The sequence below is a fragment of the Erpetoichthys calabaricus genome, chromosome 5 (assembly GCF_900747795.2).
Source record: "Erpetoichthys calabaricus chromosome 5, fErpCal1.3, whole genome shotgun sequence".
Taxonomy (NCBI): Eukaryota; Metazoa; Chordata; class Cladistia; order Polypteriformes; family Polypteridae; genus Erpetoichthys; species Erpetoichthys calabaricus.
In genome coordinates this window covers 142,420,706-142,443,841 of record NC_041398.2, presented here as the reverse complement: position 1 = coordinate 142,443,841, position 23,136 = coordinate 142,420,706, and the positions used below count along the sequence as shown (strand labels likewise).

General features: G+C 38.0%; 1 protein-coding gene across 1 annotated transcript in view; it reads right to left on the bottom strand.

The window, feature by feature from the left end:
• Positions 1-23,136, bottom strand: part of ufsp2 (ufm1-specific peptidase 2) — a 68,699-nt gene that overhangs the window by 38,868 nt on the left and 6,695 nt on the right. The window contains exons 2-3 of the mRNA XM_028802100.2: positions 11,380-11,455; positions 10,906-11,089 (exon numbers count right to left, since the gene is read on the bottom strand). Coding sequence (XP_028657933.1) covers positions 10,906-11,089; positions 11,380-11,455 — 260 coding nt within the window. The remainder of the gene's footprint in view (positions 1-10,905; positions 11,090-11,379; positions 11,456-23,136) is intronic.

Below are 23,136 nucleotides of genomic sequence, written 5' to 3'. Positions count from 1 at the left end.
CCTGTATGGTAGAGTGGCCAGACGGAAGCCACTCCTTAGTAAAAGGCACATGGCAGCCCACCTGGAGTTTGCCAAAAGGCACCTGAAAGACTCTCAGACCATGAAAAAGAAAATTCTCTGGTCTAATGAGACAAAGATTGAACTCTTTGGTGTGAATGCCAGGCGTCACGTTTGGAGGAAAAAAGGCACCACTCATCACCAGGCCAATACCATCACTACAGTGAACCATGGTGGTGGAAGCATCATGCTGTGGGGATATTTTTCAGTGGCAGGGACTGGGAGAATAGTCAGGATAAAGGGAAAGATGACTGCAGCAATGTACAGAGACATCCTGGATGAAAACCTACTCCACAGCGCTCTTGACCACAGACTGGGGTGACGGTTCATCTTTCAGCAGGACAACGACCCTAAGCACACAGCCAAGATATCAAAGGAGTGGCTTCAGGACAACTCTGTGAATGTCCTTGAGTGGCCCAGCCAGAGTCCAGACTTGAATCTGATTGAACATCTCTGGAGAGATCTTAAAATGGCTGTGCACCGACACTTTCCATCCAACCTGATGGAGCTTGAGAGGTGCTGCAAAGAGGAATGGGTGAAACTGGCCAAGGATAGGTGTGCCAAGCTTGTGGCATTATATTCAAAAAGACTTGAGGCTGTAATTGCTGCCAAAGGTACATCGACAAAGTATTGAGCAAGGGCTGTGAATACTTATGTACATGTGATTTTTGAGTTTTTTTATTTTTAATAAATTTGCAAAAACCTCAAGTAAACTTTTTTCACATTGTCATTATGGGGTGTTGTTTGTAGAATTCTGAGGAAAAAAATGAATTTAATCCATTTTGGAATAAGGCTGTAACATAAAATGTGGAAAAAGTGATGCGCTGTGAATACTTTCCGGATGCATTGTATATTGCTGATATAAAATGACTGCTCAACACATTTCAGCAGTTGTTAAGAAGGCTCACCACTGCCTTTAAATCCACAAATGTTTGATGAACATCAGATTTCTCTGTATGTTCTCAGTAACTTTTACGTGTGTGCATCATTACTGGCTCCATGACATCCTAGTACAGTATATGGCGCCTGCTCATCTCAAAATCGTAATGCACTGAAGATTGCAGGCAATACAAATCACTGATGTTACCAAACAACATTCTCTTCAGGACATCTATAACACATGCACAGGATTATTAAACACATTAACCATTTAACAATATTTTATCATATATATATTTGGGATATTAAGCACCTTACAAGTGGATTATGTAACATGAGTAATTTAATTTTCTTTAATGGACATTTTGATATTGTTTGTTTTTGGTCAACATTGGCCCTAACTGCTGCCTATTATGTAAATAACTTTATCAGTTCTCCATAAAAACATTTCATCCAATTTTTCTTGGCCATACCTACAAACAGCATGAAGTATGTAACACATAAAAAAAAAAAAAAGTTTTGAGTGGCGTATAGAGACATGCTCTGAAAAAGATAGGACAAATGCAAAAGAATAACCATTTTAACAATATTGGTTCTCCCATCTAATATGAGATGAAAAAATTACCATCTATTAACACTCTATTTAGTGCTTTGCATTAGATTGCAAAAATTTAACTTGTATAAAGTTTTTTGTAATTATATCTCCTAGACATCTGAAGTCTTCTGAAACAGATAATTAAACTGGATCACTTTCTTGATATGTAATAATTTTAACTGGGAATAGTACTTATTCAAGTTCATTCTGAACTCAGAAATCCTACATAATTCCTTTATTGTATTCGAAACATGTGACAGAAATGAGTAAGGATCAGTAATACAGAGCATCATGTCATCAATATACTGTATAGAGTCACTCTTTGTCTACATTCTTCTCTTATAAATCCTCTTAATGACTGTGCAAAAAAAAAAAAAAGTATTACTGGAAAGGTCTGTCTAGTACTACATTCTTGGGAAAAACAGTTTGAATAGTATGAATTTATATGAACAGAGGATTCTTGATTGAAATAATTTATTCCAAGTATTTATGTTGGGTCTAAACCCATATTTGTGTAACACAGTGGCCAGATATACCTATTCAACTCTCTCAAAAACATTTTCGCCAAGATTGCAAGACTTTGGTATGATCAGACAATACAAGAGTATATATTATACTGAACGACTGAACATATGACAACAGATATCCAACTTTAACATATCCAGTTTAATCGTGTAATGTTATAGAAGGGATCACCTTCTCAAATCTTTTTGCTAAACTTCTGCTGGGATCTTGGCATTGAGTATATAGAATGGTCTCTAGATATTATTCCTCTGGTAAAAATGGTTACTAATTCCTGAAATATTGTTTTGGTGATATGTCATATTTTCTAGTTTCCTAAACGTAGTTAAAATTAGTTTAAAAGAATCAATAAAAAATTCTGCTGAATAGCCATCTCTTAATGTCAAAAAACAGAATTCTGTTTGTAAGTAAAATTTGCTTTTGGAGACTACATCTTTGGGTGACCTTGAATATACTTCTTCAATTTTAGAGATGTCATTATTACAGTACTTAAGATGCCCTTCTAATTTTTAACTTATTATGTGAAACATATTAAATAAATTTGCCCTTAAAAATATACTTAAAATGTTTCCTAGAGTGTTCTCACAGATATCACAGGGATCTCTATGAAAATATCAACTAATGCAGAAATTGATTAAATAAAATTGGTCAGTTAATATAACAGGATTGAGTCATCAATTGTGTAATAATATTGATAAATAATAATGATTTGAGTTATAGAAGGAGAGCAACATGGCTAGAGATAACAATGGAATTATAGTTGCAAGATTTGAAATAGCAATAACTTATCAGTAAAAGGGTGATAAATTCATGAAAAACTGGGACTCAATGACAAAAAAAGTAAACTTGTTTCAAATATGAGTTGAAAACCTGCATGGGTTCAAAAGTTTTTGTAATCTTTAATAAAAATGTGATTGTTGATTCAGTTGATCATGACTTGTTTAAATTAGGGTTCTGTCTAAATCAGGGTTTAATATACAGTTAAAATCTCCTGCTGTTACAAGCCTATAAGGACTCACATTGAGAATTAAACAGAAGATCTTTAAGCATTAATTCAATATTATCCAAATTTGGTGCAAATATATTGGAAAGAATTTAAATTTGTTTAATTTTCCTATCACCATAATACAGCACCTATCAGGGTCTGATATTGATATGATATGGTAAAGGGATTTCTTAATATTTTCTTCAGATTTTCTCTCTAAAATAATGTTAAATTTATTTTGTGGCAAGTTTTTGTTTTTCGTAGGTGCCACTATTTTTGAGGCACTGTTGACCATATCATGATGCTTCATTGCACAAGATGCAACTACCAGAGGGACATAAAAGATGTGTACTATACAGTCTCTTATACTGTAAACTATCATAAAAAAGCAGTAGCCATTTGTTTCTAAAAAGTTCTAGAGTTTTTAACTTTTTCTAACTCAGTTTTTCACCTCCCGATCACTGGTCTTTCAGCTTTTGTGACCTGCCTTTACAATCCTCTAGGAGAACAGATATTACTTTGGTAGCTATGCAGGGGGTTGCCTTTTGAACCAAAAATCTCAATCCTTTGATCTTCCTACCTTTGAGTGAAAGACTCATCCCATGAAAGACTCATCCCACTCAATCACTTCTCTGTCTAGGTTAATCCTACAAAAATACCATATCTGATCGGAGATGACTGAAATCCTTCACATTTCAGCTCACAAAAATGTAATGAATTATCAATAAATGTTGATAAAAAACAGGGTTTATTTTCAAATAGGAAAAAGTAATGTGTTAATATTTTTTCCACTTTCATCAAAAAATTCTATATCTTGTTTGCCTCATTGGCTGAGCTTGCAACTAGGAGTGTCTCAGAATGACATTATGGGAGTAGAATAAGATGACAGGATTCACTTGTGCACTTTCTCTCTACCTCTTCTTTCCTTGCCACACCTGAGGCTAGGAACACATCAGCATGACAAATTTGAACCACACAAAGTTCCCCTGATAACTGATAAGTTACAAAAATAACTAAATTACTAATTCTCATAAACACTCATAATAAAACACTCTAAAGTCTGTTTAATTTCAACATTAGGGGTTTCTGACAAATGTTTTCTACCATGTCAGATTTCCAAAGACCTTTCTTTGTGAAGAAATGCATACTAATCTGTGTTGAATGCACTTCTTTTTTTGAAGGTCTGAATTAGTTTCACAAGCCTAACTCTGTCACATGATCCCATTGGTTACTATTTCACACTCAACTTTTCATTCTGCTATCTGCCTACAGTACTTGAGAAGTGGTTTCACTGACATACAGTATTAATGAGTTGAAGCAGGGTTCCTTATTTTATACTTAACAGTATTTAGAGTGTAACCTAATGTTTTATTTGACTTTCTAATTAATTCTGTGTAATAACTATAGGCCAAGTGTGCTGTCCAAATGAAAATCTATAAATCTTTAACAGAAATTGATTCCAGCATGATGATGCCATCTCTCCTGTATTTGTAACTAATGATGTTTTTTTTAATGTCTGAGCTACAATAGTTACGTACACTTGAAGGAGAACAAAGTCATGTGTTTACCTCTGAAGTTACAGATGATGCATACAAGGGCTTAAGACCAAGCTGAGCAAGACCTCACACCACGAACATAAACAATTACCACATGGTACAGACAATAAGCACAACGTATTTCATTTGAACCTAAAGCAATGATACACAACTCCACACAGCATCTGCATCATTCTGAAACTCTTGGTATCAGAAAACCGTATCTATGTTAAGGGAAATTTAAACTGTATGTAGCTAGTAAATAACAAGCTCATGATGGACTTTATCAAAGAAGCTTATAGCTTTTATTATCGTTTAATTAATTGGGAGAATAAAACCTTGAGTTGCAGCCTAATATCTTAGACTTCTCTCACCCAATGCTAAACAACAGGAAACATGACAGATGTCAAAGTCAAAGTGAACTTTATTGTCATCTCAACCATATTACAAGTATACAGATAGATGAAATTGCAAAGCTCAGGGTCCACAGTGTAACAACTTGATGTGCAAATAATAAATTAAAAATAGAATTAAAATTTAAAATTAAAACACAAACAAGACAAGACATTGTGCAAAGACAAGACAAAGAAGTAGCAGCAATACTGACGTGTACTTAGCAATATGAACATTGATGCAATGTATGGTATTTGCAATCTAGATACATAAATATAGTCAATAGATATGTAATATAATAAATAATAGATATAGATAATACAGAAATTATCAGTGTATGATAATAGTTGTTTAAGACATGTGTAAACAATGACAGGTCAGAATGTTTCACAGCAGAAGGATATCAAGAGTGTCAAAATACTTAAAGGTCAGAATGATATTTTCAGTTCTTTTCTACCTGCACACTCGCCTTTGCAGGAAAGTAGCTTGCATGTATAAAAGTTCTGTTTTTAGAGGTGGTTGAGGTAGTGTGGAAGATCTCAGGGGGCAGCATGGTGTTAAGGAGTCTAACAGCTTGGGGGTAAAAACTCTCCTGCAGCCTGGCAGATCTGGCTTTGATGCTACGGTATCTTCTTTTGGTTGGCAGAAGTGTGATAAGTCCATGTGAGGGGTGTAAGAGGTCCTGCACAATGCTGCAGGCCTTGCGGACACTGCCTTTGTAAAATATGTCCTGTAGTGAAGGGAGAGGCACCCCAATAATGTTCTCTGCTGTCTTCACTATCCTTTGCAGGCGCTTGCGGTCGGATAAGTACCAGACAGTGATGCAGCTGGTCAGAACACTCTCAGTGGTGCCTCTGTGGAACATGATGAGGACGGAAGGGGGAAGACTTACTTGCTTCAGCCACCTCAGGAAGTGTAGTCTCTGCTGGGCTTTCTTGATTAGTGATGAGGTGTTGTATCCATGTAAGTTCCTCAGTTATGTGCACACTGAGGAACTTGGTACTCCTAACAGTCTCCACATCTAAACCGTTGATGCTGAGTGGGATGTGGGCAGGATGTGATTTTCTGAAGTCCACAATTATCTCTTTTGTCTTGATGGTATAGAACAAAGTAGAATATCTGATTCATTATTTGCATTGCCAAAGGCAAAACCAATATTTAATTAAATGGACTGATTGATATTTGTCAAATCACTTCCATTTCTTTTTCTTTCTCACATTACTTATCCTCACCCTCATCTAAGGTAAGAAGCTCTGGATAATGACTAAAACAACTATCAGACTGTGACCAGAAGATGTCATTAAGTAAAACAGTTGGGTGAAAACTAGTTCATTCTACAATGGAAGCAATGTTGTTACACGGCAGAAATTAGCCTTTAAGCCAGACAGGATGGACAGATTTTGGCTACGAATGTCTAATGTTATGGACTAATTTATTGCAAATTTCTTCTTCTTCTTCTTTCGGCTGCTCCCGTTAGGGGTTGCCACAACGGATCATCTTTTTCCATATCTTTCTGTCCTCTGTATCTTGTTCCGTTACACCCATCACCTGCATGTCCTCTCTCAGCACACCCACAAACCTTCTCTTAGGCCTTCCTCTTTTTCTCTTGCCTGGCAGCTCCATCCTTAGCATTCTTCTCCCAATATACTCAGCACCTCTCTTATGCACATGTCCAAACCAGCGCAATCTCGCCTCTCTGACTTTGTCTCCCAACCATCCAATTTGAGCTGACCCTCTAGTGTACTCATTTCTAATCCTATCCATCCTTATCACACTCAGTGCAAATCTTATCATCCTTAACTCTGCTACCTCCAGCTCTGTCTCCTGCTTTCTGGTCAGTGCCACTGTCTCCAACCCATATAACACAGCTGGTCTCACTACTGTCCTGTAGACCTTCCCTTTCACTCTTGCTCCACCCATTCCACCTTGCCTGCATTCTCTTTTTCATCTCTCTTCCACAACACCCATTACTCTGTACTGTTGATCCCAAGTATTTAAACTCATCCATCTCCACCAACTCTACTCCTTGCATCCTCACCATTCCACTGACCTCCCTCTCATTTATACACATGTATTCTGTCTTGTTCCGACTGACCATCATTCCTTTCCTCTCTAGAGCATATCTCCACCTCTCCAGGGTCCCCTCAACCTGCTCCCTACTATCGCTACAGATCACAATGTCATCAGCAAACATCACAGTCCACGGGGACTCCAGTCTAATCTCATCTGTCAACCTGTCTATCACCATTGAAAATAAGAAAGGGCTCAGAGCCGATCCCTGATGTAATCCTACCTCCACCTTGAATGCATCTGTCACTCCCACTGCAGACCTCACCACGGTCACACCTCCCTCGTATATATCCTGTACAACTCTTACATACTTCTCTGCCACTCTCAACTTCCTCATACAATACCACAACTCCTCTCGAGGCACCCTATCATATGCTTTCTCCAGGTCCATAAAGACACAATTCAGCTCCTTCTGGCCTTCTCTATATTTCTCCCTCAACACAGTCAGAGCAAACATGGCATCTATGGTGCTCTTTCTTGGCATGAAACCATACTGCTGCTCACTAATCATCACCTCACTTCTTAACCTAGCTTCCACTACTGTTTCCTATAATGTCATGCTGTGGCACATCAATTTTATACCCCTGCAGTTACTACAGTCCTGCACACCTGCCTTATTCTTAAATATCGGCACCAGTACACTTCTTCTCCATTCCTCAGGCATCCTCTCACTTTCCAAGATTCCATTAAACAATTTGGTTAAAAACTCCACTGCCATCTCTCCTAAACACTTCCATGCTTCCACAGGTATGTCATCTGGACCAGCGGTTTTTCCATTCTTCATCCTCTTCATAGCTGTCCTTACTTCCTTCTTGGTAATCCGTTGCACTTCCTGATTCACTATCTCCACATCATCCAACCTCTTCTCTCTCTCTCATTCTCTTCATTCATCAGCCTCTCAAAGTACTCTTTCCACCTGCTCAACACACTCTCCTCGTTTGTGAATACGTTTCCATCTTTATCCTTTATCACACTAACCTGCCGCACATTTTTCCCAGCTCGGTCCCTCAGTCTAGCCAATCGGTACAGGTCCTTTTCTCCCTCCTTAGTGTCCAGCCTCTCATACAACTCATCATACGCCTTTTCTTTAGCCTTCGCCACCTCTCTCTTCACCTTGTGCCTTATCTCCTTGTACTCTTATCTACTTTCTGCATCTCTCTGACTATCCCAATTCTTCTTTGCCATCCTCTTCCTCTCTATACTCTCCTGTACTTCCCCATTCCACCACCAGGTTTCCTTTTCCTCCTTCCTCTGTCCAGATGTCACACCAAGCAACCTTCTTGCTGTTACCCTTACTGCTGCTGTAGTTGCCCAACTGTCTGGTAACTCTTCACTACCACCCAGTGCCTGTCTCACTTCCTCCCTAAACTCAACCTTACAGTCTTCCTTTTTCAACTTCCACCATTTGATCCTTGGCTCTACCCTCACTCTCTTAATCTTCTTGATCTCCAATGTCATCCTACAGACCACCATCCTATGCTGCTTAACTATACTTTCCCCTGCCACCACTTTGCAGTCTTCAATCTCCTTCAGATTTGACTCTTCTGCATAGGATGTAATCTACCTGTGTGCATCTTCCTCCACTCTTGTACATAACCCTGTGTTCCTTCCTCTTCTTAAAATATGTATTCACCATAGCCATGTCCATCCATTTGGCAAAATCCACTATCCTCTGACCTACCTCAGTCCTTTCCTTGACACCATACCTACCCATCACCTCCTCATCTCCTCTTTTCCCTTCACCAACATGTCCATTGAAAATTGCTCCAATCACCACTTTCTGTCCCTTGGGTACACTGTTCATCACTTCATCCAGCTCACTCCAAAAATCTTCTTTCTCATCCACTGCACACCCAACTTGCGGGGCATATGCACTAAAAACATTCATCATCACACCTCTAATTTCCAGCTTCATAATCATTACTCTGTCTGACACTCTTTTCACCTCCAAAACACTCTTGACATACTGTTCCTTCAGAATAACCACTACTCCATTTCTCCTACTATCCACACCATGATAGAACAATTTGAATCCACCTCTGATCCACCTGGCCTTACTCCCCTTCCATTTAGTCTCTTGCACGCACAATATATCAATCAACCTTCCTTCTCTCCATCATATCTGCTAACTCTCTCCCCTTACCAGTCATACTGCCAACATTCAAAGTTCCTACCCTCAGTTCCACTCTCTTTACCTTCCTCCTCTCCTCCTGCCTCCGGACACATATTCCCCCTCTTCTTCGGCCAACAGTAGCCCAATTTCCGCCAGCACCCTGTTGACTAACAGTACTGGTGGCGGTTGTTGTTAACCTGGGCTCGACCAATCCAGTATAGAAATTTGTATCGTTGATTTGGCAAAATTTTATACCGGATTCCCTTCCTGATGTAACCCTCCCCATTTATCCGGGCTTGGGACCGGCACAAAGAAACACACTGGTTTGAATTTATTGCAAATTTACTTTTGTTAAATTAGAGGCAGCAGCTGAGTAATTTTTATAACTTTTGACTGGGGGTTCCACATGATATATAAGGACTACTGACAGAAAGATGTGTTGAACAACATTATTTGGATGAACAAGTTCCAGACTTGAGCCGTTCGGTTATTACAGAAAGAGACAAACACCTCATACCGCAACAGTCATGCACAGTGGGGGTGGGGGATCTTGTAACTAGGGTTGTGAATAAAGACCGTGTAAGCAATTAGAAAAAATGAAGTGTTCAAAAAATAAAAGGTTGAAGACAACAAGTTTATTAGCTATTTTCTGATTTGTATGTCTGCGTGGGTGATGTGGCAAATACATCATATTAGGACATTTGTAAATATTGTCAGGAAGCATATTTAATTATTTTATACTGCATTCTTCTAAGAGTACCTTGAAGTAATTGACCTGGCAGAACCTACTTACAAACACAATAATGTTTCATTTGGAAAATGCTAAATAAAGTGGCTCTGTAAGATTTCTTATTCAGTATTGACAAAAATAATCAGAAAAATATCTGCTAAATCAGTTAGTAGTCTGGCATAGTATCTCAAAATCTCAGCCACTACTTTAAAAATGATAATCTCTTCATTAGTCAAAAGCCTAGTAAATGTAAACTGCAAAAGAAAAGCAAAGACACAAAAAATAAGTAATAACAAACCATGACATGAAAACAATGCAACAACCCAATCCTGGCTAGCTTAGTGTCTTTTACATAATAAATAACAACTCCAACAGTATGCTTGGAAAGGAACATTGTAATATAATTTATACTCATGATGAAAAAAAATCATCACATAAAGTAGAACAATAGCTATTTCTGCTACTACAGCAGTAATTACAGCACAATTAATGAGGAACTTAAGCCTGGAATATATGTAAGTCATGTTACTTTGAATTTGTTGCTATACTAGAAAATATAAATAATAATAAATATAATAAATAATTTTCACTTGTTCCATGTAATATTTGTATCCCCAACCTAGAAAGAAACTAGAAATAGGTATTTTATCACTTTTCCTTTTCAAGTTTGAAAGACATTCAAACTTTTCTTTACTTATTTATTCTGCTTAGAGACATAGCAAAATACAAACCTATGAAGGCAGCAGCAGGTTCAAGACAGACACTCATAGTTACTGCAAAATACACACAAATGTAATCAGCATGGGACAATTAAACAAACTCTGTATCAGAAAAATATTTATCAAGAATAGAATCTGTAATGAAACGTCTGAGGAGTTAGAGGTTGTAAGCAAAGAAATCCAAAGCTTCTGAAACAGGGCATTATGATGACAAAATAAAATGCATAATCTTAGGATTTATGTAGAAACTCCAGATCAATTAACCAGCAAACAAACTCTGCGCTTTGGAGAATAGCAAGTAACATACCTGATGTATTTTTGAATCTCTCTGCATGGTGTGTCCGGAGTTATTTCAACTGGAGTTATTTTAAGATTCCTGTTAGGCCATATAAATACAGGGCTGCCACAAATATTGAACACAAAATATTCAGATGACACTTGTAGTGAGACATCTTGTACAGCTTTTGTAATGGCTTTCTGTATTGTTGCTTCTGAAAATAAGCAATGATTGCAAATCTGAAGTTTAATGAAGATCTGATTATGTATTAAACATCAATGTTTAACTTTTGACCTTTGCTTCAGAAATTAGGCTTTTAAAAAGCAGGGAAACTGGATTTACAATTCATTTACTGATATTTAAAAAAATCAAAATCAATAAAATAAAATAAGGTAATGCTAATGCTTTAATATATAAAACACAATCTATCAAGAAACACAAACAAGTAAAATTTAGGACTCTGTTAATGATATATGGTAAAGTTTGACAGTGGTAAAAACTAACCTTCTTTACTATGCAGAGAAAAGGAGAGCTCAAGAGCCCCTCTGACACGGCAAAATATACCTTGATCCTCCAAAACCTGTGAGACAAGAGAGAATATGAAACTTTCAGTTTCAAATGTAAAATCTACTCAAAAAACAAGACAAAATGGTTTTAATTTGAGTAACATTTAAAAAAAATAAAAACATGTTCTTTTAACTCTGAAGCAAGTCTAAAAATAAAGCATAATGCAAAATGTAATTGTTTCCACTCCAAGAAAGTTATCAAATAATTATCTTTAACTTAAAAAAAAACACTTCATCCAAAACATTTTAAATTTTATTGTATTGAATCCTTCATTGGCAGTCTCACAACTAAAACCATGCAGTTGAAAAATGAATTAAAAACAATTGCCTTAGACACCATCAACGTGGTAAAGAAACTGACAGGAAAAAATCAGCAAGAAACAAATTGATAATGTGAAATAGATTCATCCAACAGGAGGCAACACGATAAGCTGGAAACAACTTCAAATATGCTACTCATCAACTTCTTTATAAATATAAATTCTGGTGTTTAAAAAAATTGGAAGTGTAAAATAGAGGGTGCATTGCTTCAGTGTAGAGCACCAAATTTTAGCACTTTTTTTTTAGCTACTTGTCATTTAACGATCATTCTGTAGCAGAATTCAGGAAGTATCAGGCATTACTATCAAATTTGGTTACATTTCCGATTGTCCTTATTCCACAAGAAAAATAAACCTAATGTTTCAGCTTCAGGTGGTACACTCTCTTTTCAACCACTTCAGTTTACTGTGCACTGTAGCCATACCTAAGCATTATGTAGCTGTATCTACTCCATATCACAAAACTGTAACAGGGCACCACAAAGTTATAGCCTTTAATTCATTCATTGTGCAAACTTTCGCATTCAAATACAGCTACATAGTTGACTGGAGTGTTTCCCCAACAATATTGGCTGCAAGAAGGGAACAACATTAATGAAATGTTCATTTCATCACAGAGGACAATTACACAGAAAAACGCACACTCACTAGTACTTGGGCAGTTAAAAATCATAAATCACTTTAACCTACAAGTCTATAAGATACCAAAGTACTCAGAAGTACAACTGGAGAATATGCAGACCTCACACAGACTTTGACCATGCCAAAATTTTAAAAAGGTATCAGTGCCTAAATGTAATATTCTAAGAGTATCTAGCCAAAGTAAAATAAATAAAATGCAAATTTTCCTTTTAATACAACCCTGTTTCCAAAGAAGTTGAGACACTGTGTAAAATGTAAATAAAAACAGAATGCAATGATTTGCAAATCATGTAAACCCTGTGTTTAATTGAAAATAGTACAAGTACAAATGTTAAAACTGAGAAAGGTTATTATTTTTTGATAAATGTATACTAATTTTGAATGTGATGTCAGCTAACACATTTCATAAAAATTGGGACTGAGGGATATTTACCACTGTGTTGCAACACCTCTTCTTTGAACCACACTCTTTAAACGCTTGGGAAATGAGGAGACCAATTGTTGTAGTTTTGAAAGTAAAATGCTATCCCATTCTTGCCTGATATAGGATTTCAGCCACTCAACATTTTGGGGTCTCCTTTGTTGTATTTTTCATTTTATCCATCCATCCATCCATTGTCCAACCCGCGGAATCCAAACACAGGGTCACGGGGGTCTGCTGGAGCCAATCCCAGCCAACACAGGGCACAAGGCAGGGAACCAATCCCAGGCAGGGTGCCAACCCACCACAGGACATACACAAACACACCCACACACTAGGGCCAATTTAGAATCGCCAATCCACCTAACCTGCATGTCTTTGGAATGTGGGAGGAAACCGGAGCACCCGGAGGAAACCCACGCAGACACGGGGAGAACATGCAAACTCCACGCAGGGAGGACCCGGGAAGCGAACCCAGGTCCCCAGATCTCCCAACTGCGAGGCAGCAGCGCTACCCACTGCGCCACCGTGCCGCCCTCTTTTTCATTTTATAATACACCAAATGTTTTCATTGTGTGACAGGTCTGGACTGCATGCGGACCAGTTTAGCACCCATCCTCTTTTAATACAGAGCCATGTTGTTGCAAGACATGCTGAATGTGGTTTGGTTTGTCTTACTAAAATACATTGTCTAGATGGCAGCATATGCTGCTTCAAAACCTGAATATACTGTTCAGCATTAATGGAGCTAGTGCTGGGCGGTATACCGGTTCATACCGAAAACCGTTTTTTATTTTTGTTATGATATGGATTTTTCTTATACCACAACACCGGTTTAAATTGCCTAAACCAGGGGTGCCCAACTCCAGTCCTGGAGGGCCGCAGTGGCTAAAGGTTTTCATTCTAGGCCTTTTCTTAATTAGTGACCTGTTTTTGCTGCTAATTAACTTTTTTTGAATTAAGTTTAATTGACTTGGTTTTTAAGAAATGTTTCCCTGAATTTCTTCGTCGTTCCTCTGAATTGCTTCATTTCTTTCCTTAAATGTCACCAACGCAGAAGTGACATGTGAAGTGAGTGAGCCAACATAAGGACAGCTAAGTCAGGGCCTGAAACTCCAACCAATTTCACTCCAACCAGCTGCTTAATGAGGCGCTGAGTCTTGTCGTTAATTAAACCCGTTCTTTAATTCCATGGCTTGTTGCCACTCTCATTGTGCAATAGCAGACATTTCCAAAATTAAGGATTTTCTCTTTTCTAAGAGCAGATCAGCATTCCTGAGACCTTTACCTTTCTTTATTTTCAGATATTGTATGATGGTAACAGTTTCCTGGGCCTGTTTTGGCTCATTTTGTGTCTCGTTATTGTTTGGCTGCTAATTAAGGAAAAAGAAACAATTAAGGGGTCTGAGTCTCCAAGAGCAAGTCAAAGAAAATGAATTCAAAAGAAGTTAATTTGCAGCAAAAACCGGTCACTCATTAAGAAAAGGGTTAGAATGAAAACCTGCAGCCACTGCGGCCCTCCAGGACTGGAGTTGGGCACCCCTGGCCTAAACAATGTTCGGAACGTGGTGCTGTAGGAAACTGTTTAAGGGGGACCTTTTTCACTGCTACACCGGTGTTGTGCGGGGGCTCTTTTTCACTGCTACACCGCTAAATAGGCGTACAACGGAGTACATGCAGCAGTGGAGGAATTGCGCTGTGAAAATGGACAGAGAACATTCCGAAACTGAAGCTGTAGCAGACGATTAAGTTGAACATGATGACACAGAACTTTTGCTGGAAAAAGGAGTCACATCTGTTGTCTGGAGATACTTTGGATTTAAAACATTGGATGTGGACCATTATGTTGTGTGAATACTGTTTCTATACTACTGGATAATACTGCAAGCCAAGTTGTACTTGTTTTATTTTTTCAATACTGTGTAATGTACCTGGGTACTGTGTAATAGTGTGACGACATGTTGTCTTTATTCTCGACATTTCTACTTTATTCTCGCCGTTTCTCAAGATTAAAGTCGGCATGTTGACTTTATTCTCGTAATTTGTTATTAAAGTAAAGCATCGTAAACTAAACTTCATCTTAAAATGAATATTTAATTTACTAGATTTTCTCAAACCCCATCATACGTTATGTAGCACATTAAATGCTTTGTGTTAAGTGTTCCCGGAGCCATGTTAATCGCTACGTGCTTATTAAACTGACATCCTCTTGCACTAAGAGGAGGTGCAGGCAGCACACAGAATACAATAATTTCATGATATTCCTGCTCCCTGAACATTTAGAATGCTAAGATAAATATTTGATATAATTTTCATGATAAAATTCATTAAAGCATGTATTAATCATGTGGGGGCACGGTGGCGTGGAGGTTGCACTGCTGCCTCGTAGCAATGGGGTCCCGGTTGTTCTTTGCTTTGAATTTGCATGTTTTTCTGGTGGGTTTACTCGGCGTGCTTCAGTTTCCTTTCAAAGTCATGTAGGATGTGGGGTTTTGTTATGTTATATTAACCATGCTACTGTATGTGTTTCTCGTATTCACCCTGCGATGTGCTGGTGCCCCGTTCAGGATTTGCTCCTGTCTCGCACACAATGCTTACTGGGATGGGTGCAACACTGAATGGATGGCATAATTAAACATATATAACAAAGATTTTTTTAAAGTTCTGAACATTCCGTGGTATAAGTTTATAACTACGTTTAATTTCACAAAAACGTTAATCGTGCGGTGATTGGTTATGTGGAAAAAGAAAAAGGAAAGATAGGAACTGCGGGTTTAGTACATCAGACCAATAATATTAGTGTAGAGAAAGTCAGTTTAAGAAGTGCGTACAGTGATCCCTCGCTATATCGCGCTTCGCCTTTCGCGGCTTCACTCTATCGCGGATTTTATATGTAAGCATATTTAAATATATATCGCGGATTTTTTGCTGGTTCGCGGATTTCTGAGGACAATGGGTCTTTTAATTTCTGGTACATGCTTCCTCAGTTGGTTTGCCCAGTTGATTTCATACAAGAGACGCTATTGGCAGATGGCTGAGAAGCTACCCAACTTACTTTTCTTTCTCTCTCTCTTGCGCTGACTATCTGTGATCCTGACGTAGGGGGATTGAGCAGGGGGGCTGTTCGCACACCTAGACGATACGGACGCTCGTCTAAAAATGCTGAAAGATTATCTTCACGTTGCTACCTTCTGTGTGCAGCTTTTAAGTATGCTGCACGGTGCTTCGCATACTTAAAAGCTCAAAGGGCACGTATTGATTTTTGACTTTGTTTCTCTCTCTCTCTCTCTGCTCCTGACTGAGGGGGTGTGAGCTGCCGCCTTCAACAGCTTTGTACCGGCGGTGCTTCGCATACTTAAAAACCAAACAGCCCTATTGATTTGTTTGCTTTACTCTCTGTTTCCTTTGAAGAGGAAGATATGTTTGCATTCTTTTAATTGTGAGACAAAACTGTCATCTCTGTCTTGTCATGGAGCACAGTTTAAACTTTTGAAAAAGAGACAAATGTTTGTTTGCAGTGTTTGAATAACGTTCCTGTCTCTCTACAACCTCCTGCGTTTCTGCGCAAATCTGTGACCCAAGCATGACAATATAAAAATAACCATATAAACATATGGTTTCTACTTCGCGGATTTTCTTATTTCGCGGGTGGCTCTGGAACGCAACGCCCGCGATGGAGGAGGGATTACTGTACAGTGATTAACAACTGGGTCGGGGAACACTCAACGTAGCTGCGTTTTCCCAGAGTTTCCAAAGTTCAGCAGCTCTTACTGAAAAAAATGGGATTCAACAGAGGCCTGACTAGCAGAAATGATTCCACAGACAAAATATCTTCGTTTTTTAAGTGTTTAGTTAAGTTTCAAAGTAAAACAGTTCACACAAAAAAGAAAATTAAAAAAGCAAAAAAAGGAAAAATTTATAATAAGAAAAATTCAGTTCTAAGCTTAATCTTGTTACATCTTAAATCGTTACTAATCACTTATAATTTCTGAACCATTTCAAAACGTTCAGAAAACTGTATGCTTATCCCATTTCTAACTTGAAAATGGGTCTTTCAAGTCCCTGTTTACTGGGACCTGTTCTAAACACAAAAAAAAAACAAACTAATATCACACTGTTTCTCAGTTATAGCAAGAAGGTTCTATCTCTTACTAACTTATAGGGGGAAAAGACTATACCATTGTCTATGACTATGGAAGAAATTATATTCTATTCAAATTAAGCAAACATTAATATGAGTTTAACTCAAAACTTTAACTTTCTAAAATTAGCTCTTACACTTAACACAAAGCATTTAATGTGCTACATCAACTTATGACGGGATTTGAGAAAATCTAGTAAATTAAACATTGATTTTAGGATGAAGTTTAGTTTACGACATTCTACTTTAATGACAAAATAAACTATGAGAATAATGTGGAAATGTCGACTTTAATCTCGACATATAGTTTTTTTTTCTTCACTGTGGCCCTAATACGCTTCCGTATGGGCTATACTACAAATAGCATTATAAATGCAAGTTGCAGTTTTATTATTTATGTATATAGCTTAGCTTGAAGCAAGGTCCATATTAATGCAGTTTGCCTTAATGATGGTTCAGTTGGTAAAGATGTCATCACCAAGTTGCACTTGTTTTATTTTATTTTAATTTGATGAATACTGTGTAATGCACCTGGGCTTTGAAGTCTTGGAAGTAATAGTATTATTACTGGAAATTGCACTATTATTTATTGTATTGTTATTTATTAGTTTAAATATTATGCAGTTTAATGATGGTAAAGTTGTTTAAAAAGTCACTTTAACGTGTAAGTGGACAGAGATTGTTAACATTAACAAAGTGTAGTTGGTTCACAAAAAATATTTACTATTTATTCCTTTTCTAAGACATGTTCAGTGCAATACAACTTTTGACAAGCACCTCTGGATATTTTACTAAATCTATATGCCTCTTTGGATGGTTGAAAATATGTTGTCAAAATTTTAGTTTAAGTTGTTTGCAAAATTTGTTTAATAAAAAGGTTCTATATTTTGACTGCATCTGTCATGCAATGTGATTCCTTCCCTTCATTAGTGCCACCCCTTGAAAACTATCATTTTGTGGGGTCATGCAAACCTGTGTTAATACTTGTGTGCACATTAAAATGTTTTTTGTACAATGTACAATTCTCATGACAGTGGAATAGGTTATTCTTAGCCAGTAATTGCAGTGGAAAATGTGGTTAACATCCACTCATACATGGGAAAAAATATCGTCCAATACCATGAAACCGGTATAATTTTGAAAAATACCGTGATATAGAATTTTGGTCATACCGCCCAGCACTAAATGGAGCCTTCCCAGATGTTCAAACTACCAATGCACTAATGTACCCCCATACCATCACGCATGCTGGTTTTTGAAGTGTGTGCTGATAACAAGCCCAGGACACAGTGTCCATGATTTCCAAAAAGAATTTCAAATTTTAATTTGTCAGCCCACAGGACAGTTTCTACTTTGTCTCAGTCCATCTTACATGCACTCAGGCCCAGAAGCCTAAAGGTGCAACAAGTCATATTCCAAGAGGGCGGTTCTGTGCTGTGTATGCCAAACAGAATTTTCCTGATAACTCTATGATGCAATCAACTTCTATATTTTCTTGTTGTACAAAAATTATTTTATTAAAGAAAATGTTATTTTGTTACTATTACACATTAGTGCTTCTGCCTCGGAAAAATTCTTGAAAACAGTCTATTCTGAGGTTCATCAGGACATTGGTTACAGTTTTTTGGATGTTTTTAATCAGCTGTTTTAATTTCATGACAGAGCTCACATAAAATTAAAAGATGGCTCTGTTTCATGGAAATCTATTCTCAAAGATATCTCTTTATCCTCAAAAAAACTATCTACATATTCTGTTTAAATCTTCTCACTGGTTATGTTTTATACCCTACAAGCCGCTGGTCTGTCCCCTATAACTGCCATCAATGTCTACTGAATGTGTGGTTGCTAACTTGTATTGTATTTTAAGACTTCTATCATCAAGAGGCAGTTCTTCAATTAAAAAGCACAGAATTATGGGAATGTGTTTTCCCATTTGCAAATGTACGCTGCTTCTTCTGGAAGTAGTTAATATTTTAGTAAAAAAAAATGCATCTGTTTTGAGCATACAACTGGATAGTGGACATGTAGATTATGTGCCTTGAGTAACATGATAACTGTTTTCTTTTTTCCATGGACATTCTTCACATCATTTGCAATTGTATAGCATGGGTCGCCATTAGGCACCATTATAACATACATTTTTTCTGTAATTCTGCATGAAAACATGAGAATAAAAATGTTTGGCCATTACTACAAACTACATGTGTGCGGTTTGGGTCTCAATATGACAAAAGCACATAACATTACTAAATTAAGTCCAGAGAATTACTAACAGTCTTATTCTATGAAGAAAGATGAAAGGAGTCAAAACAAGGCTATATATATATATATATATATATAGGGTGCATTTAAAATTGAAGAGGTTGCATGATATATACATATATTGTGAAGGGCAGCCTCAGCCATTACCCAGCCGGGAGGCCAGCAGGATGGAAGGACCGGGGGAGAGAGCATCTCCAAGGCACTACCTCCCCTGGGACACTAGAGGGCAGCCCTCCTGGGCAGCTGTGACACCACGAATTCCCACAGGACATACCTGGACTTGGAGTCTGGTGCAGCCCTGCTGGGTTCCGTGGGGGCTGCCAGGGAATCTGCAGAGCCGTACAGTGGACTTCCACCAACACCTGGGATTGATTCCAGGTAATACTAATGAGGCACCTGGGGCACTCCCAGGAACTGAATAAAAGGAGCCACCTCACTCCATTCGGGGAGCTAGAGTCAGGAGGTGGAGGACAAAACTTGCTAAGAGAGGAATGGAAGTGGCAGAAAAAGAAAGAAGGAAGAGAAAGAAGAAAGGACTGACTGTGCTGTGCTTTGTTGTACTGTGCTGTGGGAGCAAAGAAAAAGAGCTCCACCACTGAAAGAAAGTGCTATGTGTGCTGGAAGTTGTGTCTCTACCGGTCTGTGTCAGGTTAGGGTGTCTGTACACACTACGGTGGTCCACAATATATATTGAGACACGTGAGTCCCTGTCTTGCACCCCAAAACATGAGGCTGAGTCTCAGTACTTTAGCAAAACAAGCTTTTATTCAGCTCGAAACAGGAACAGCACGGTTATTTATTATAGCGAGATCTACACTCTCCTATACACAGACACAGCAGACAGGCTGGGTTTTTGCCTAGGTTATGGTCATGTAACAATGTTCCTTGCAGTTATTATGTTCATTGCATCACCCATCAATGACAGGCGCTTATAGCGCGACCATGATCGGCTCAGATTTGCTTCCACGGCATTCTGCTGCAATGCTGTGAGCCTTCGGTTGCCCCAGCAACAGACAAACAATCTTTCACAGACGTGGTAATTGTGCTTTGGGACGCACGTTGGCGTGTTGTCCCGTTGTTGGGGGGATCTCAAAAGAGTTCAGAAATCTCATAATATACTAAGATTACCAGGATGTGTCCTGAGATTTTTCAGATAAGACAAAAATTTCAAGATAAGATAGTTGAAATGAGTAATTATGGCACCAGATAGTGGTGATGTGCTTCCTATTGATTAGCACTCACAAGGAAAAAGTTCACTGTACTCAGTACACAGGCCAATAATCTATACACACATATAAAACAGAAATGTTTCAGGATGGTACAATCAAGGGCAGAAGGTATTTGCTAAGAAAACACGTTTTGATATAGCAATATTTAGGAGTAAACCCCCCCACAACACAAAAACTAAATACCCTAAAATCTCAGAAATGCCTTAAAAGATTTGACAGAAATTTGGTAACACTGTAAAAATTAACCAACATGCCACATGTTTTATTTTTTATTATTATTTGTTGTTAATAATGCACTAGCAAGTAGGTCATTTTAATACACTGTGTCCTCCATTTAGCCACAGTGCAGATAGTAATTGCAGGGAGAAATGGGGCATGCTGGTTTATGCAAATGAAGCGAAAAGAGCAAAGTTTGACAAACCTCAAAGAACATGTGTTTAGCAGGTGCTTGCCAGGTGCTGTGGCTTTCAGTATAGGCAGTTTGGCACAAATGATCCAGTCAGAAAGGTATTTAATAAATATTTCCTCCTCTCACTCCTTTCATCTTATCTGCAACCTTGTGCAAATGCTGATATGGGAACTACAATTCTCATCAGCCAGTGAAGTCTAGATGATTTCATCAGTGCTCAAAAACTTTAAATAACACAGGAAAAATAACCAATGGAGCCTGTCATTATTTAAATAAAAAAGAATTTGTGCTAGTGTTTGTGAAATACAATTAAGATGATTCAATTGGCAATGTCTTGGTGGTTCACTAGCGTAAACAAGACATAGTGTCAGAAGTAAACTAGTACTTTAAAAAAAAAAAAAAAGTCTATACAAGAGGAAAGTAACAGCTTTAATAACTATAAAGCTAGAGGCTGAGTTGAGCTTTGAAGGAAACTTGGTGGAAAACTGGGGAAGATTTTGTAGGGACTTTAAGCTGTACATCATGGCGACGGGTAGCGGTGAGAAAGACACACAAGTATAATCTTCGGTCTTTCTTCAAGTTGCAAATGCAGAAGCCTTAGAGATGAATCATACATTTACATCTGAAAGAGAGGAACATAGGAAAAATTTTGAAGAAATAATAAAAAATTGTAGTCCCATGGAGCAGCCATGTTGGAATCCAGTGGAGCTTCCAGGGGGGGCTGAGGGCATTCACAACCCCTACTTTACAGACTTCAGATTGACCCGGTGTGCCCTAATACCAGAAGTACTCCCAGAACTGGGATAAAAGAGGAAACCAACCCCAGAGTCGGTTGAGGAGAAGTACAACACTCCTCTGAGAGGAGTCACAGGACTGTTTATTGGTGGATTGGCAGTGTCATATTGGGCTGTATGGAAGGAAGGAGTTATTGGAGGTATTTTCATTAATAAACAGTGTTTGTTTTTACACAGGACTGTTTTGTATGGTTTTGTCTGGGGTATTTAGGGGTCTGCTGTACCCCTACTGATCACACTGGAGTTTTAGCTGAATCGTTGAGTGAAAAGCTGCTAAGAGAAGATGACTTGACTTGGAAATTACAAAAAGCCAGTTGAAGCAAATGTCAGAAGATGAAATGGCACACACAATGAATCATATAAATACTGTTAAGTAAAAAGAAAATTAAAGAAAAAAAGGCAAATATAAAGAAACACAAAAGATTAAAAATTTAGAAAAACATTTCAATGTAAAAATGTGGCTTGCAGCACTTCAAAAGCAGTGGAGAAATTGTACCAAATGAAATCATTTTATAAAGAGGAGGAGGAGGTTGGGAGCAGATAAAAAAGGTGCACACAATTGAAAAGGGCACAGAGGCAGAACTTTGTATTGGAGCAGTAGATGCTAGCAATAAAGAAGATGAATAGAAAATAAATGTGTAAACTGTGTATAATAAGATAAGTAAAAGTAAACCCCTGGAACAAACAAAAGTGAAAATTTCCATATATATTGGTGATGCGTGGGTGAGTTGTAATGGGTAAATGCTGTGGGTAAATTACAAAAGTAAATCCCCAAAATTTCCAGTTTGTGGTGAATAAAAAATATCAACTGATCTGGGATAAAAGCATGTGAAAGTCTGAGACTTATCAAGAGGATAATGTCAGTAGCACAAGATGATGTTCTAAATGAAAACAAAGATGTATTTAAAGGCATTGGTTGTTTGAAAGGTGAATACCCCATTAAGATTGATAAAACAGTGACACCTAAAGTACGTCCACCTAGAAAGGTTTCAGTAATGCTGAGTGTCAGGATCAAATAAAAATTGATAGAATGGAAAAAAATAAAAGAATAAAGAAGATTCAGGAGCCAACTCAGAGGGTTAACCCAATAATAATTAGAAAAAAAATTATGATAAACGTTTCCTCCCACAGTCCAAAGACATGCAGGTTAGGTGGATTGGCAATTCTAAATTGGCCCTAGTGTGTGCTTGGTGTGTGGGTGTGTTTGTGTGTGTCCTGCGGTGGGTTGGCACCCTGCCCGGGATTGGTTCCTGCCTTGTGCCCTGTGTTGGCTGGGATTGGCTCCAGCAGACCCCCGTGACCCTGTGTTCAGATTCAGCGGGTTGGAAAATGGATGGATGGATTATGATAAACCTTCAAATCTGCGTGGACCCTCAAGATTTGAATCAGGCAATCAAAAGAGATCATTATCCTCTTCACACAGTGGAAGAAATAATAAGCAAGCTCTCCAATGTAAAGTACTATTCCACATTGGATA